Source organism: Cydia fagiglandana, chromosome 26, assembly GCF_963556715.1.
Source record: "Cydia fagiglandana chromosome 26, ilCydFagi1.1, whole genome shotgun sequence".
Taxonomy (NCBI): Eukaryota; Metazoa; Arthropoda; class Insecta; order Lepidoptera; family Tortricidae; genus Cydia; species Cydia fagiglandana.
In genome coordinates, this window is record NC_085957.1 from 6,275,363 (window position 1) to 6,292,637 (window position 17,275).

General features: G+C 43.4%; 1 protein-coding gene across 3 annotated transcripts in view; it reads left to right on the plus strand.

The window, feature by feature from the left end:
* Nucleotides 1-17,275, plus strand: part of LOC134677384 (intersectin-2) — a 50,792-nt gene that overhangs the window by 28,965 nt on the left and 4,552 nt on the right. For 2 of the 3 annotated variants that reach the window (XM_063535826.1, XM_063535828.1), the window contains 12 exons: nt 1,712-1,910; nt 3,283-3,363; nt 4,503-4,621; nt 5,426-5,489; nt 6,122-6,226; nt 6,647-6,709; nt 9,986-10,118; nt 11,203-11,359; nt 12,016-12,182; nt 13,349-13,484; nt 14,150-14,242; nt 16,889-16,997. In XM_063535826.1, coding sequence (XP_063391896.1) covers nt 1,712-1,910; nt 3,283-3,363; nt 4,503-4,621; nt 5,426-5,489; nt 6,122-6,226; nt 6,647-6,709; nt 9,986-10,118; nt 11,203-11,359; nt 12,016-12,182; nt 13,349-13,484; nt 14,150-14,242; nt 16,889-16,997 — 1,426 coding nt within the window. The remainder of the gene's footprint in view (nt 1-1,711; nt 1,911-3,282; nt 3,364-4,502; nt 4,622-5,425; nt 5,490-6,121; nt 6,227-6,646; nt 6,710-9,985; nt 10,119-11,202; nt 11,360-12,015; nt 12,183-13,348; nt 13,485-14,149; nt 14,243-16,888; nt 16,998-17,275) is intronic. The other variant, XM_063535827.1, reaches the window with a different exon arrangement.

A 17,275-nucleotide genomic window follows, 5' to 3' on the forward strand; every position in this document is an offset into this window, starting at 1 on the left:
GGCTGGATATGACCGATGAAATGAGTAAATTTTTATTAATATGTTTTAATATAACATGTCATATTGGCAGGTGGCAAACAAGCATACAAGGCTGTTAATGCCGATGGTAAGTGGGAGTTTAGACTAGACCTCTGCTTCTCCAAGGGACTCAGATTGCTGACCGAGTAAATTTTTATTAATATGTTTAAATATGACATGTTGGTGGCAAACAAGCATACAAGGCTGTTAATGCCGATGGTAAGTGGGAGTTTAGACTAGACCTCTGCTTCTCCAAGGGACTCACATTGTTGACCAAGTAAATTTTTATTAATATGTTTTAATATGACATTTTGGTGGCAAACAAGCATACAAGGCTGTTAATGCCGATGGTAAGTGGGAGTTTAGACTAGACCTCTGCTTCTCCAAGGGACTCACATTGCTGTCCGGTTACAAATATATTACACTCATACTAGGGTTCCGTACCTGAAGGGTAACTAAAAAACGGGAACCTATTAGCGATTCCGACTCGCACTTGGCCGGCTTTTCTTAGTAGGTATATGACATTTATTTCAGTTTTACTTCATTGTCCGTCTGTCTTTCTGTCTGTCTGTCACCAGGCTGTATCTCATGAACCTTGATAGGCCTAGGCAGTTGAAATTTTCACAGATGATGTAGTTCTGTTGCCGCTATAACAACAAATACTAAAAAGTATGGAACCCTTCGTGCGCGAGCACTTGCCCGGTTTGACACTTCAGGCTCCGTCACACAGGCGCGTTTCGCGTGCGGCGCGTGAGCGGGGCGCGCCGCTTTTTCATATAAAACGCTCAGGCCCGGCTCTGAAAACGCGCCGGTGTGACGGAACCTTTATTTCAGTTTACTCCACTGTCCCTCTGTCACCAGGCTGTATCTCATGAACCGTGATAGCTAGACAGTTGAAATTTTCACACATGATGTATTTCTGTTGCCGCTATAACAACAAATATTAAAAAGTGTTCCGTTCTTGATGGGTGAGTCCGACTCGCAATTATCCAGTTTTTTTTTTGTAAACGAATTTAATATTAATTAATATTAAAGAATGAAATAGTAGTAGTTTCACTTTAGTGCCATGAAGGGTAGGTACAAAAGGGTTCCATCTTTTGAAATTGGAAAGTGGGCTAGGTTATAAATGCGGCCTTCACAGAACCGATCTGCGACCAGAAAAGTGGGTCAGGTTAGAACTGTGATCCTTATAGAACCAAACTGCAACCAGAAGTGGGTTAGGTTAGGTTAGAACTGCGACCCTTACAGAACCGAACTGCTACCAGAAAAGCGGATTAGGTTTTTTTAATTACATATTTGTTTTTAGATATATCGGAATAGTACATTTTTCGAGTTATAATTGTATGTTACGGATTTAAAGTTTTCTGAGATGAGATAGGTTTGTAACCGCCTTGATGAAGGTTTGAAGTCTAAAAGTAAATAATTACTTAATTCAAAATGAGTATTACCTATTACTATTATTTAATTTTACCCGAGCGAAGCCGGGTTTTCATCTAGTTATAAAACAAAGTCCCCCATTTGTATGCATGTATCTTCGCGATAAACTCAAGAACTACTAGAGATTTTCAATAGTTTGTTAAGGTTTTGTGTAACCCGTGCGTAGCCGGGACGGGTCGCTAGTTAACAATATCAGGAACCGAATTTGTTTCTAAAATTATATTCGATATAACTCCAAATACCATTTCCAATTCAGGTCGAAGCGGCAAAAGCGATAGTGGAAAGCAAGAAAACCGATCTTGACACCAACCAGACACAGCTGTCAGAGTTGACAGCGAGAGTGACAGAGCTCGGTGACAAGTGTCAGAAGGTCTGGCAGCTGTATGAGGAGAAACGGCAGGAGTACCTGGAACGGAAGACCACAGCGCCCGCCGAGAGCGCCTGGGGTGCTGCCGGTAAGGCTCTTAGGGAGTTATGTTCGCCTGGTACCTTTTGGGGCAAATACGGTTGAGGATTTTGGTGGATTCTGACAATGTTTGACTTGGATTTTGACTTGCAATCCAGATGTCCCGGGTTCAAACCCCGGCTCGTACCTATGAATTTTTCGGAAGTTAAGTATCTGGAACGGAAGACACCACCACAGCGCCCACTGAGAATGCCTGGCTGGGGTGCTGCTGGTAAGACTCTTAGGGAGTTATGATCGCCTTGTACTTTTTGGGCAAGCGTTAGAGTATTTGGAAAGATTTTGACAATGTGTTACGGGATTTGGTGCTTATTTATTGACAGTTGTCGGATTTTCGACTTTGAGCGTTGGCCGTTAATAGTACATTATTGTCGAGGCTCGGAAGTAGCTACTTGCAGGCTGAGGATTCGTTTTAAACGGACGACCTTGGGAGTCCGTTTAATTGAATCCGAAGCCAGCAAGTAGCCTTCCAGCCGAGTCATATATAGAGCTTTTCTCAAAAATGGTGCAAGAAATATAAATATCATAGAAATATTTTACAAAAGCAACATTCTTACGTATATATTTTCACAGAAAAAAACCCTTGCCGCCTTTTTATTTTTTTTTATAATAAAAGAGAAATGTATTTTTCTGCCGAAAATAAGCCAACCTATTTGAGACAGTTAAATAGTCGCGGTACTAAATCATCTGTTTGGCTGTTTAATGGGCTTGTGCCTTCATTTGATATGGCTACTTCAACTTTTAAAAAGTTTGGAACTCGACAAATAATGGAATTTGTATGCAACATTGCTGTCCCAAAATCAAGACTGTAATGTTTTTAACTTTTTAATTTTTGACTGACCGTAAACTACGCGCTTCGCGACCCATTTTTTAGATGGCAAAGTCGACTTTGCCGTCCATTTTTGAAAAAATCAAATTTAGCGTACAGCTTTTTCGTGCCAATGGTCCGAAGTGTTCGTCCAGATCTACTGCATAAGGCATATTACACAATCGAAGATTATGTTAATGATAAACACGCATGGCCGTCTATTAATAAATGAATTAATTATTATGAAATGTATTATCAGTAGTAAATTGTAATTGTTGAATTTTGTAAGCTGTTATTTATTTTTTAATTTAATTTTAATTATTTTATAATGTACTTTGACGATGCAAAAGCGACTGTAAAATCCTACTTGATTAAATGATATTCTATTCTATTCTATTCTAGAAAATGCACGAAATAGGCACGCAGTTTGACGCAAACCTGTGACAGATTCATCCGATCTGGACGCACTTTTAGATCTCATCACTCGTTCGATTACAAAACTCCGTGACAAAACTAATGTGTTGTCTATATTATATTTGTTCCTGTTTGGTTACAGAAGCAGACTGGGGCACGTCAGATGACGCGTGGGGCGAGCCGGCCGCGGAGTCCGTGTGGGGCGACGCCCCGGCCGCTACCGGTATAGTTCACCAAATATAATTTGCACCGATTAACTTAACCTCTAGCCGCCCATACGCCAAACCTGGCCAAGCAAAATGAAATTTTATTTTGTCAACACAAATTAGAATGGAACAGGAGATACCTTTTTATAGGTCTCTGGACCGCTATACTGCAAAACGTAATTCAAGACCAAAAAAAGTAAGACAATGTTGCCACTGCAATAATTTGTTTGTAAAATAGTAAATTCCTTTTGATAAATAATCACGCTAAGATAATTCATTCATTAGTAATTTTACTCCTACTATTTTAAAAAGTAATTTTATTTACTTCATCATCATCATCTCAGCCATAAGAGGTCCACTGCTGAACATAGGCCTCCCCCTTGGACCTCCACTCGTACCGGTTGGAAGCGACCCGCATCCAGCGTCTTCCGGCGGCCTTAACAAGGTCGTCCGTCCATCTTGTGGGTGGACGTCCTACGCTGCGCTTGCTAGTCCGTGGTCTCCACTCGAGGGTTCCGTACTTTTTAGTATTTGTTGTTATCGCGGCAACAGGAATACATCATCTGTGAAAATTTCAACTGTCTAGCTGTCACGGTTCGTGAGATACAGCCTGGTGACGGACGGACGGACGGATGGATAGCGGAGTCTTAGTAATAGGGTCCCGTTTTACCCTTTGGGTACGGAAACCTAAAAAGGACAATAGTGGTGAACCGCTTTGCTGGACGTGGGACACTATAAGGCTAAGACTTTGAATTTATTAATGTTTCTTTATTTCAAATAATACACTACGAATTCAAAAGTTGGAATAAGTACTTATTTAGAAGCGAACATAGAAATTAAAATGTTGAAAAGTATTCTGAGTAATAATCTATAGTTCGTTTTTTTGGCATTAGAAAGAACTTGCAAGAAGGTACAGCGATCTTGACATGTCTTTTAATTGAAAAACGCTTTTTAAAAATCAAAAACTATTACTTATGAAAGTAGAAGAATATAAATGATAGTATTAGATTCATAATTGTTACATATTTGCACTAACTTATTTTTTAAATGTGTTATCCGATTAAAAGACACATCAAGATTGTTTACCTTATTTCTAATGCTAAAAAAACGAACTATAAGTAATTATTTATATTTATTTTCTATAATTTGTCAACAGCGACAGAGACGGTGTCATCTACTATCACATCATCATCATCATCGGCGCCTCGTTGGCGCTGCGTGTACGAGTTCACGGCGCGTACGGTGGACGAGTTGAGTCTACAGTGCGGTGATCTGGTACGTAGTCAGTACTAGAGTCGGACTAGACTTTTCGACGCCGTGTCAGGCACTTGTCCCACCAAGAGCGAGTAAGCGATTAACTATCGGCGATTTTCTCGCCCATGAAACGAACAAAAGATTAGGATCCTGTATTAGTAAAAGAGACACATATATTAATAGTTCATCGCTGGCTGTTCACACTGCCGGCGAGAACACTCGCTCTACTAGTTTGTCGCCGCAATAAAATAAAACTAGCTCAGCGGTACTCGCTCGGCGATGCTCGCTTCGTAGTTAGAACTCAAGCTGCGAGACCAATCAGTCTGCGTGTTCGGCTACGCTGCACCGCCCGAGCGAGTGACGCGAGTAATAGCCCGTCGAACTCGAACACTCGCCTATAGCCGAGCGACAAAACTATTGGAGCTAACACTCGCTTCTCGCCGCTCGACGACTCGTTTCTAGTTTATCGTTCTACTCGCTTATCGCTCATCGTCGGCGGTGGGACAAGTGCCTCAAACACAAAAGCTGTCACTCGGACGCCACGTCACCGAAGTGTCAAAACTGAAATTGAATTTTATGCATATGCACGTAGGTCTATGTTGCTCTGTGATCTGTGACCGATTAATCCGTCTTTGGCGTTGGACCTGCGGTGCGGATATATCGGTCATTGGCGTCCAAAAGGTAACAAAATCCGGATTTTCAGTTTATTTCTGAATGAAATCCAAAATTCGGACAAAATCCGGATTTTTTTGTCTTACGGCTAAACTGTTTAATTGGTTATTGTTAATCTTAATGACATTATCTTGTTTTATTCAAACATTTCAGGTGAGCGAAGCCGTGGCACCGAGGGGCGATGCGGAGCCCGGATGGCGATGGGGCACCGCTCGAGGTATATTTCATTTATATAAACTACTCTATTAAATAGAGTAGTTTAACCCTTCGACCGTCATAGACTTCAACGCCGCGCAGGATAGGCAGTGATTCCCACTTTATACCTCTTCGACGCCACAAAGAGGTAAAAAGTGGGAATTACTGATGTTTGTCGTATATAAACGCAGAAATGTGGCGTGATTTCGCACAACTTTTTGTTTTTTTTTTATCATTTTTCGCAATATTTTATGAGATATGTTGAAATCTGCGATAAAAAAATGTTGCCCATTATTTAAACGTGTAAAAATTTAATATAATAAAGCCGGCCAAGTGCGAGTCGGACTCGCGCACTAAGTACGGACCATTATGCAAAAAACCGGCAAAAAAATCACGTTTATTGTATGGGAGACACACTTAAATATTTATTTTATTTTGTTTTTAGTATATATTTGTTGTTATAGCGGCAACAGAAATACATCATTTGTGAAAATTTCAACTGTCTAGCTATCACGGTTCATGAGATACAGCCTGTTGACAGACAGACAGACAGACAGTAGTCTTAGTAATATGGTCCCGTTTTGACCCTTTGGGTACGGAACCCTAAAAACTAAAATTTTACGAAGCAAATGAGTTATATTTGTTGTATTCCAGGTCAATCCGGCTGGTTCCCGGAATCCTACGTGGAGGATATCAACGCGGCCTCAGCGTACGCCACCGAGGTCATTGAACCGCTGGAAACTAAGACTCAGCTCGAAGGTAAACATCTCACTTTACTAGCATAGAGAAATATAGTAAGACAAGAGTGTTCACTCCATACATCAGTTTTGGCACCAAAAATATTAGTATTTTCATAGTCGACATCTAGCATCGAGTAGCGGAATTATCAGTACTTTAAGTAGCAGTAATAGTAGTACTGTCAAGTGTCAATAGATGTAGCACCGACCGGAAACTCTAATCTCAACAACATAAGACTTTCCGATAGGTGCTACATCTATTGTCACTTGACAGTACTATCAGTATCACTGCTACTTAAAGTACTGATAATTCCGCTACTCGATGCTAGATGTCGACTATGAAAATACTAATATTTTTGGTGCCAAAACTGATGTATGGAGTGAGCAGCCTTGTCTTACTTATATTTCTCTATGGTATAATGTAATAATGTATATATTTCAGGCATCGCTGAAGTCCCTGAAGCTGAAATAGCGAACGATCTTGGTGGGGCCATGCCAGTTGTCGGTAAGTATACCAAACCGAATAAAGTAAAACGATAAAAAAAAATACTTTTATTTATTTATTTTTACCCGACTACGGCAACGCAAAAGGAGGGTTATGATTTTGACCGGTATGTATGTGGGTATGTATGTATGTATGTATGTATGTTCATCTGTTCCCTCATAACTTCTAAAGTACTTATTATAATTTAACAAACGATGTGTCATTCGAATCGTCTTAATCGTCCGCTGGTTATAGGCTATATCGCATCACAAAAAAATGAACATTGCGCCCTCTAGAGGTCATAAAGTCACGAACCAAAAAACGAAAATTAAGTAATGATGATGTGTTATACATCATTGGAAAGAGCTCAATTAGCACATTTCAAATATATAAATATTGTTAGCTTTTGCACCCGGCTTTGCTTGCATGCGCCAGATAAAACATTAATTTATCGGTTAGGTGATTCGAACTATGAATCTACAAGCGCTCTGGATTCTATCCGCGTGTTACTCGACTACGGCGATACAAGAAGGTTTTTGCAAAAGAAATTTGTTTGGCCGCTATACATGGTGTTTTTTTAATGTCCTGCAACATTTTATAACGTGAACAGGTATAGAAGTCCTGATCAGCCAAAATGTATGAAACAGTCAATTTTTTTACAAGATACGTACGTGTTCCGAAGCCGGGCGCCTCCGGCGCCCTCGTACTAAAATTGTCGGGCGTAGCCCGACTGTACGCGTTCCAGAGCCGGGCGCCTTCGGCGTCCTCATACTAAAAGAGTCGGGCGGAGCCCGACGTACACGTTCCAAAGCCGGGCGCCTTCGGCGCCCTCATACTAAAAGAGTCGGGCGGAGCCCGACGTACGCGTTCCAAAGCCGGGCGCCTTCGGCGCCCTCATACTAAAAGAGTCGAGCGTAACCCGACGTACGCGTTCCAAAGCCGGGCGCCCTCATACTAAAAGAGTCGGGTGTAGCCCAACGTACGCGTTCCAAATCCGGGCGCCTTCGGCGCCCTCATACTAAAAGAGTCACGCGTTCCAAAACCGGGCGCCTTCGGCGCCCTCATACCAAAAGAGTCGGGCGTAGCCCGACATACGCGTTCCAAAGTCGGGCGCCTTCGGCGCCCTCATACTATAAGCGTCGGGCGTAGCCCGACGTACGCGTTCCAAAGCCGGGCGCTGAAGGCGCCCTCATACTAAATGTGTCGGGCGTAGCCCGACGTACGCGTTCCAAAGCCGGGCGCCTTCGGCGCCCTCATACTAAAAGAGTCGAGCGTAACCCGATGTACGCGTTCCAAAACCGGGCGCCTTCGGCGCCCTCATACCAAAAGAGTCGGGCGTAGCCCGACATACGCGTTCCAAAGTCGGGCGCCTTCGGCGCCCTCATACTAAAAGCGTCGGGCGTAGCCCGACGTACGCGTTCCAAAGCCGGGCGCTGAAGGCGCCCTCATACTAAATGTGTCGGGCGTAGCCCGACGTACGCGTTCCAAAGCCGGGCGCCTTCGGCGCCCTCATACTAAAAGAGTCGAGCGTAACCCGATGTACGCGTTCCAAAGCCGGGCGCCTTCGGCGGCCTCATACTAAAAGAGTCGGGCGTAGCCCGTCGTACGCGTTCCAAAGCCGGGCGCCTTCGGCGCCCTCATACTAACAGAGTCGGGCGTAGCCCGACATACGCGTGCCAAAGCCGGGCGCCGAAGGCGCCCTCATACTAAAAGCGTCGGGCGTAGCCCGACGTACGCGTTCCAAAGCCGGGCGCCGAAGGCGCCCTCATACTAAATGTGTCGGGCGTAGCCCGACATACGCGTTCCAAAGCCGGGCGCCTTCGGCGCCCTCATATTAAAAGAGTCGAGCGTAACCCGACGTACGCGTTCCAAAGCCGGGCGCCTTCGGCGCCCTCATACTAAAAGAGTCGGGCGTAGCCCGTCGTACGCGTTCCAAATCCGGGCGCCTTCGGCGCCCTCATACTAAAAGCGTCGGGCGTAGCCCGACGTACGCGTTCCAAAGCCAGGCGCCTTCGGCGTCCTCATACTAAAAGAGTCGGGCGTAGCCCGACATACGCGTGCCAAAGCCGGGCGCCGAAGGCGCCCTCATACTAAAAGCGTCGGGCGTAGCCCGACGTACGCGTTCCAAAGCCGGGCGCCTTCGGCGCCCTCATACTAATAGAGTCGGGCGTAGCCCGACGTACGCGTTCCAAAACCGGGCGCCTTCGGCGCCCTCATACTAATAGAGTCGGGCGTAGCCCGACGTACGCGTTCCAAAACCGGGCGCCTGCGGCGCCCTCATACTAAAGTGTCGAGCGTAACCCGACGTACGCGTTCTAAAGACGGCCGCCATCGGCGCCCTCATAGGCACTAAAGGAGTCGGGCGTAGCCCGATATAGGCGGCGCTCTGCGTACATTTTTGTACTGAGGACGTCCGCGCAAAAGTAATATAAAGTGACTTCAAAAAGTTAGTAACGAAATCATGACCCCAAAATTAATTAAATAAAAAATAAGTTCAAAAACTAAAACCCGACTACTTACTGCAAAAAAGTATGAAACAAGATAGAATTCTTATCTACAATTATCAAGCAGGAAATATTATAAATGTTACCATTTTTTTATATAAAAATACAACGTAATATAATTTACTGTTTTTTTTATATATTTACAGAGATTCAGAGGATAGCCGTGGTCGTATGCCACATTACTTTTAAGTTTATTATCGTGGCATACGACCACGGTGATCCTCTGAATCTCTGTAAATATATAAAAAAAACAGTAAATTATATTACGTTGTATTTTTATATAAAAAAATGGTAACATTTATAATATTTCCTGCTTGATAATTGTAGATAAGAATTCTATCTTGTTTCATACTTTTTTGCAGTAAGTAGTCGGGTTTTAGTTTTTGAACTTATTTTTTATTACATAAATACAAGACGCGCTAGTAAAAAGTGGCAACATTTTCTTAATTTTTTTTGGTCTTGAATTACGTTTTGCAGTATAGCTAACTTAGTGCTGCACTCTGGCGGCAGAACATTGCAGTATTACCCCCTATTCGAACGCTTATTTAACGCGCGTTGTAAAAACGCTCGTGTGAATGAGATTTGACCTGTTTTCTATGTTACCCATATTTGTTCCTGTTTGGCTACAGAAGCCGACTGGGGCACCTAAGCACGAAGTAATTCGTACATTAACCCACCGCTTACTATATCTATCGCACGCGCGTAATAATATTGCTGTCGCGCCCATGATGCCGGCGGTCAACTATAACTAATTCTGAATAACACTGTAGTATCTATGTATCTCTTTCCACAGAGGGTGGTGATTTCTACATAGCAGCGTACCCATACAACTCGGCTGAACCCGGTGACCTCGTGTTCGAGGCAGGAGAGAGGATCGAGGTCATGCGGCGAGACGGCGACTGGTGGACCGGACGTATTGGCAACAGGTAACATATATCGCAGCTGTAAGGTTTTATTTTACATAAAAGGCTTAGGAGACCGGACAGGTACATATGTCGCGGTTATATGGTTTTCTTTTATAGCAGGCTTGGGAGACGGGGCGTATTGGCAATAGGTACCTTATGTCGTGGCTGTAAGGTTTTATTTTACATAGCAGGTTTGGGATACGGGACGTATTGGCAACAGGTAGCAATGGTAGCATATTCGCGGTTATAAGGTTTTCTTTTACAACAGGCTTGGGAGACCGGACGTATTGGCAATAGGTACCTTATGTCGTGGTAGTAGAGTTGATTATTACATAGCTGCGTCACACAACTCAGCTGAACCCATCTGAACCCGGCGACCTGGTGTTCGAGGCAGGAGAGAGGATCGAGGTCATGCGGTGAGTCGGCGACTGGTGGACCGGACGTATTGACAACAGGTAACATATATCGCAGCTGTAAGGTTTTGTTTTACATAAAAGGCTTAGGAGATGGGACAGGTACATATATCGCGGTTATAAGGTTTTCTTTTACAGCAGGCTTGGAAGACGGGACGTATTGGCAATAGGTACTTTATGTCGTGGCAGTAGAGTTGATTGTTACATAGCAGCGTCACACAACTCAGCTGAACCCTTATAAGGTTTTCTTTTACATAGCAGGCTTGGGAGCCGAGACGTATTGGCAACAGGTAATATATGTCGCGGCTATAAGGTTTTCTTTTACATAGCAGGCTTGGGAGACGGGACGTATTGGCAAATGTACCTTATGTCGTGGCAGTAGAGTTGATTGTTACATAGCAGAATGGCGAAGCCACAACATTTTCCACTTTTCATTCCTATGTTAGTGATGATTTACAGAGGGCTTACTAATGGGGCCAAAATGGCGAGGTACTGTCAAGGATTATTATAGATGGCGCCAGCATAGGTTATACAAGTTCCTAGTTTTGTTCTAAAAGATTTGGCTGTAAAAACTAGCATCCAGGCCATAAAATTACAAAAAGAAAACTGGAATTTGACACTATTCGTATTGACAGATAAAAGCTAGACTAGCGCCATCTATAAATAACTTCGGCAACTAAAACATTTTTCAGAACCGGTATCTTCCCATCCAACTACGTGACAAAAGACGCCACGACGACCTCGGAACCGATCGCGCCCATACCGGAAGCGGTGGAACCGGAACCGGAGCCGGAACCCGCGCCGCAGCCCGCGGCGGTCACACCGGTGCTGCCCACCGAACCGGTACAGGTAGGGCTTTAGATACCCACGCAACTACATACATACATACATATAATCAGAATAATCACGCCTATTACCCGGAGAGGTTTTCACTAGCTACAGTCCTGAAATACCTCTTTCGCTTCTTTCTTTCTTAACATTCCTCATACACGCTCGCCGGATTAGGGTGTATTAATAAATTCCTGACCCGGGTATGTCCTCTGACCCGGGTATGTCCTTGAACTACGTTCAAGGCCACCGGTGGACGGGTAGCAGCGTCCCTCAAATTCGGTGTACTCGACTGCGATCGCCAACCCGCCTGCCAAGCGTGGCGATTATGGCATTCACCCCCCATCATGAAGGGGGAGGCCTATGTTCAGCAGTGGACGTCTTATGGCTGAGATGATGATGATGATGATGAATAAATTCCTGCTGAAGTTGGAACGGAGACCTTCGCTTTCGCTCGATCAATTAAGGTTTTTTCCATTAAGAAAACGTCATAGAAGACAAACAAGGTTTCGTTTCTTTTTTATAGCTGGTCAAACAAGTTTGTCAGTAGCCAAAACGAGAAATTGAAATTTTGTATCGGGCGATTACCCTTCGCGCCTACAATTTTTAAAGTCACTTTTTTCTACTGGCGGAAATGGCTTGACAGACTATAGTAACATTCTTTTTTTTTATTCCAGGAGCAAAAATCCTCCACACCAATCTCCTCAGAAGTGGCCGCTATTACCGACAACGCGTCCGTACCGCGACCAGCGTCGGCCGCCCGGCGAGACTCTGGTCGCGATTCTGCGACTGGGCGCAGGAAGGCCGAGGTGGCACAGGCTATCGCTGCTTACACCGCTACCAGGTTTGTTATCCACACTGTTTACGTCTGTTACCTCTTCACGCTTAACCTTTTGGACGCCAATGACCGATATATCCGCACCGCATGTTCAACGCCAAAGACCGGTTAATCGGTCATAGACCACAGATCTACGTACATATACATAAAGTTCAATTTCAGTTTTAACACTTCGGTGACGTAGCGTCTGAGTGACAGCTTATGTGTTTGACACGGCGTCGAAAAGGTTAAACTGATGGTATAAAGATAGAGTAGAAGAAATAGCCGCTATTATTGACAACGCGTCCGCACCGCGACCAGCGTCGGCCGCTCGGCGAGACTGGACGCAGGAAGGCCGAGGTGGCACAGGCTATCGCTGCTTACACCGCTACCAGGTTTGTTATCCATACTATATGTCTGTCTGTTACCTCTTCAAGCATAAACTGATGGTATAAAGAGTAGAAGAAATAGCCGCTATTACTGACAACGCGTCCGTACCGCGACCAGCGTCGGCCGCTCGACGAGACTCTGGTCGCGATTCTGCGACTGGGCGCAGGAAGGCCGAGGTGGCACAGGCTATCGCTGCTTATACCGCTACCAGGTTTGTTATCATATTGGAGTCACAAACATTGTGACGTCACTTTAAATTATTTAATTCGCTATACAGTTAAATAACTTGTTGTTGGAACGATAATCGTTTTTTTTTTTCGTTTAATTTTCTTTCCTAAGTTCAGTTTTGGGTTGTAAAATTACTAATATTTCTTTTTCAAAAATATTTTGATAACGTAGTAGTAATGGGTATATACAACCGACTTAATTCTATTTGCCGATCTCGTTGAAAAAATGTGACGTCACACCAGGGTTTGCCAAATGTGACAATGAGGGGGGGGGGGGGTAAAAAAACCTAGAAATTCGTGTGATGTACTATTAATGGATGACCCCTAAGAATAAAATGACCGTAGTTATGCAGAAAACGACCAACTCAATTTTTTTATCAATGCAGAAAGCGACCAAAGCCACTGAGTTAGGGTGTAAGTCACTTTGACAAAAATAAAAAGTTGGTCGCTTTCTACAGAACTACGGTCAAATATGGGTCGTTATTTTTTTTTTCTTATCAGGGCATAAAATAGGAAAGTTGAAAATATGAAACATTGACAATTGTATGCTAATTTGTATATGTTTGTTGATTTCAGCGCCGAACAATTGTCCCTGACCAAAGGCCAACTCTTGGTGGTTCGTAAGAAAGCTGACACCGGCTGGTGGGAGGGCGAACTGCAAGCTAAAGGCCGCAATAGACAAGTCGGCTGGTTCCCTGCTAGCTACGTCAAGGTATAACATGCTTTATTTTGTAAGACTTAAGGTTTGAGATCGCTTGATGCTTCCCTACCTCCTTCGTAGATCTCTGATGTAATATTAACTCTATCTGACCAAAGGCCAACTGTAGGTGGTCCGTAAGAAGGAAGGTTAGTGGGAGCGAGAACTAGAAGCTAAAGGCAATAGTCAAGTTGGCCAGTTTCCTGCAAGCTACGTCAAGGTATAACATGCTTTATTTTGTAAAACTTAAGGTTTGAGGTCGCTTACTGCTTCCTTGTCTCCTTCGTCTATCCCTGATGTAGTATTAACTCTATCTGACCAAAGGCCAACTGTTGGTGGTCTGTAAGAAGGAAGGTTGGTGGGAGAGAGAACTAGAAGCTAAAGGCAATAGACAAGTTGGCCAGTTTCCTGCAAGCTACGTCAAGGTATAACATGCTTTATTTTCTAAGGCCTCAGGTTTGAGATCGCTTACTATTGCTACAAGGCTATATTGATAAGTCCTGTCGAATTACTAATACTATCTGACCAAAAGCCAACTGTTGGCGGTCCGTAAGAAGTCAGATACCGACACTTTTTCTCATACTAGGATCCAAAGAGCTCGTGATTCTAGGTATGGCGAAAAAAAATTATGTTTTAGTTTTTCTGTTGCCTAAATACGTATTTACTTAATTCTGTTGCAGGTGTTACAATCTTCGGGCCGCACCTCGGGAAGAACGACCCCCGTGCTGTCATCTAAAATGGATGCCATGCCAGCCGAGACAGTCATCGATAAGGTAGCAGATCAGCTCAAGTAGCATAATACTTGCACCATTCTACTAACCCGGGGTTAACCGGTTAAACATGGAGTTACCATTGTTACCGGTACAATGTGACACTGGATTAACGATTTAACCGCTTAACCCCGGGTTAGTGGGATGGTGCAAGTGGGCCTAAATTGTTTGATTTAACCTTTACCCACCAAAGAAAATCTTACAGTACAAATGGCGGACTTAATGGCATGAAGCATTCTCTACTAGTCCACCTTTACGGCTTGGCCACGACATTGCGCGACTGGCGACGGTGGCGGCTACCGTAGATCTATTTTCTTTTCTTCATATATCGTAGCCATAGGGAACGAAAGGTCCGACCGCTGTGTCTCGCTCCAACCTAGGGTTGCCGCTGCCGCCGTCGCAAGTCGCGCAATGTCGTGGCCGAGCCGTTAGGCGGTTGTGGGCGTCGTATGTGTTGGTGCTTCTTTAACAACAACAACATATATTATTAACATACCATACATTTATATAACATTGTCACCCAACTGTCATACATATCGTCGGGTGATAAGCAAAAGTCACTAAGTACCACCACAAGTTCATAGCCATAGTGAACCATATTAGTACTGAAAGAAGGTCGATTATTTTAGTTTAAATTTTATTTAGTAATTAGTAGTTCGTTTTTTTAGCATTACAAAAAACTTGCAAGAAGGTAAGCGATCTTGACATGTCTTTTAATTGAAAAACGCTTTTTAAAATTCAAAAACTATTACTTATGAAAGCAGAAGAATATAAATGATCGTATTAGATTCATAATTGTTACATATTTGCCGTAACTTATTTTTAAAATGTGTTTTTCAATTAAAAGACACATCAAGATTGTTTACCTTATTTCTAATGCTAAAAAAACGAACTATAGTGACTTTAGCTTGTCACCTGACGATGTGGGTACCAATAATGTCTCATTGTCACCTATGAATAATGGGAAATGGATCTTATTTAGCTTATACAATTTAAAGCATGATTGAACAGTTTTGTTGGTATAAACAGTAGTAACTCTCTTAACTGTCCATCGGTGGACCTTATGCCTTTTGTAATAAGGTTTACGAACTGTCAGGTCTCGTAAAAGTTATGCCCAGAAAAACAGTTTTATAGCCTAAAATGATTCAACTTTGATGCGATACATCTTATTATTATTTGTTTGTCCTTTCCACATCTCGGGACCATGGGATCCCGGACTTTTGGGAGGCGTGCGTGGGGCCGAAGCCAACAGCGCAGAGGCCCTTTAAGACAATTTAATCTAAAGGCAAGGGATACACGTGGCGGATACCATCCCCGAACGCACAATGTAATACATCCGGAGATGGTCCCCGCCAGGTGCAAAGACTATTGGAGTGCAGCACTTTTGTGCTGCGATGGGAACTAAGGTCATGGGCTATAGATTTGAAAGTTGGATGGACTGGATAATGGGCTATGGGAGAGACTAGCGGACACCTGCCTGAACAATCAGTCTCAAAATTGTGTAAGACAGGTGGTGACTCGCCTACTCATTTAGTGGGCTCTACAACGGCCGCACGCACAGTGCGACAATAGGGCAACACTTCGGAGCGGCTGTAAAGTTGTCGAGAGGTGAGTCTGCGGTAGCCAGATCCCGGTGATCCGTTCAGCAGGCCGCCGGCGTTATGACATTTTACACTTCCAACCTGGAGCATAGGTCCCGCTCTTGCGACTCCACTCTGGCCGGCCAATCAAGGCAAGCACAGAGGCGAGGGCCAGATGACAGGGCCCTCTGGAATAGGGGTCCGCGGTGTCGCCACTCACCGTCAGCTCGCCACAAGCTGCCCCCGCGGGTTTATTATTATTATTATTATTTGTTTCTCCACTTTGGAATTCACGGGCCTACAAATCCCGGTCTTTTGATAGGCTTGCGTGGGGATATAGATCCAACACGTAGAGGCCCCTTGGAGAGCTTTAATGTCATGTAGAACGCCTGCTGGAACCCGTTCACAGGCGCAATTATTATTATTATAATCTTTATTTATCTTTCGTCTTAGGATAGGTTCTTTATAATATGAATATAAAAGTAAATTATTATTATTATTTATTCTCTTTATTTATCTTTCGTCTTATTATTTATTATTATTATTTAAACTTTATTGCACAAAAGAAAACTTATCGTACAAAAGGCGGACTTAATGCCAAAAGCATTCTCTACCAGTCAACCTTAAGGCAAAGCAGAGAGATTGTGGGCGGTGCAACTGCTACTACTACTAACAAAATTTAATATAAGAACGCAACGCTAATTTAAGGAATTTTAACATACATACGCAAGTACATCAAAATATACACGATACATATAATATAAATATAAATATACATATATATATATATATATATATATATATATACCTAACATTAAATATATACAATAAAATATATAACTTATATAACTAAAACTAGGAATCCTTCATGCATCTTGAAGACAATGAACTCTGAAGTAAATATGGAATACTATATTGCTTAAAGCTGTTGCTGTTCATATGATAAGCTACAAAAAACATTAAAAATCTAAGGGATTCAGATCGAAGGTCATTGGCGTGGGGGAGCCCCTTAACCTCTTAATCCCGGGATAGTGGGACCCAAGTAACTAACCAACTAACGTTGTTTAAGGTGATCGCCCTGTACCCGTACACGGCTCAGAACGCGGACGAGCTAAGTTTTGAGAAAGATGACATCATTGCAGTCACCGACCGCAGCCAAGACCCGGCTTGGTGGCAAGGTAACACTCAAAATAAGGTTTTGGCTAAAACTTCAATTTATTCCTCACTGGTACAAGCTTTTATCGCCGACTGTACTTTCTTTCCAGAAATTATGTGATCATATATGGCCTATCCTTGACACCCACGCTTCCCCCCCCCCCCCCTATCCCTTCGCACCCCCGGTCAAATTTAACTTTCAACATTTGACCCACACTAACTAACACACAATGCTAGCAGGGCAAGGTAACACTGAAAAACAAGGTAAATGGGTCACTTTCCTAACCCGGATTATACTAAA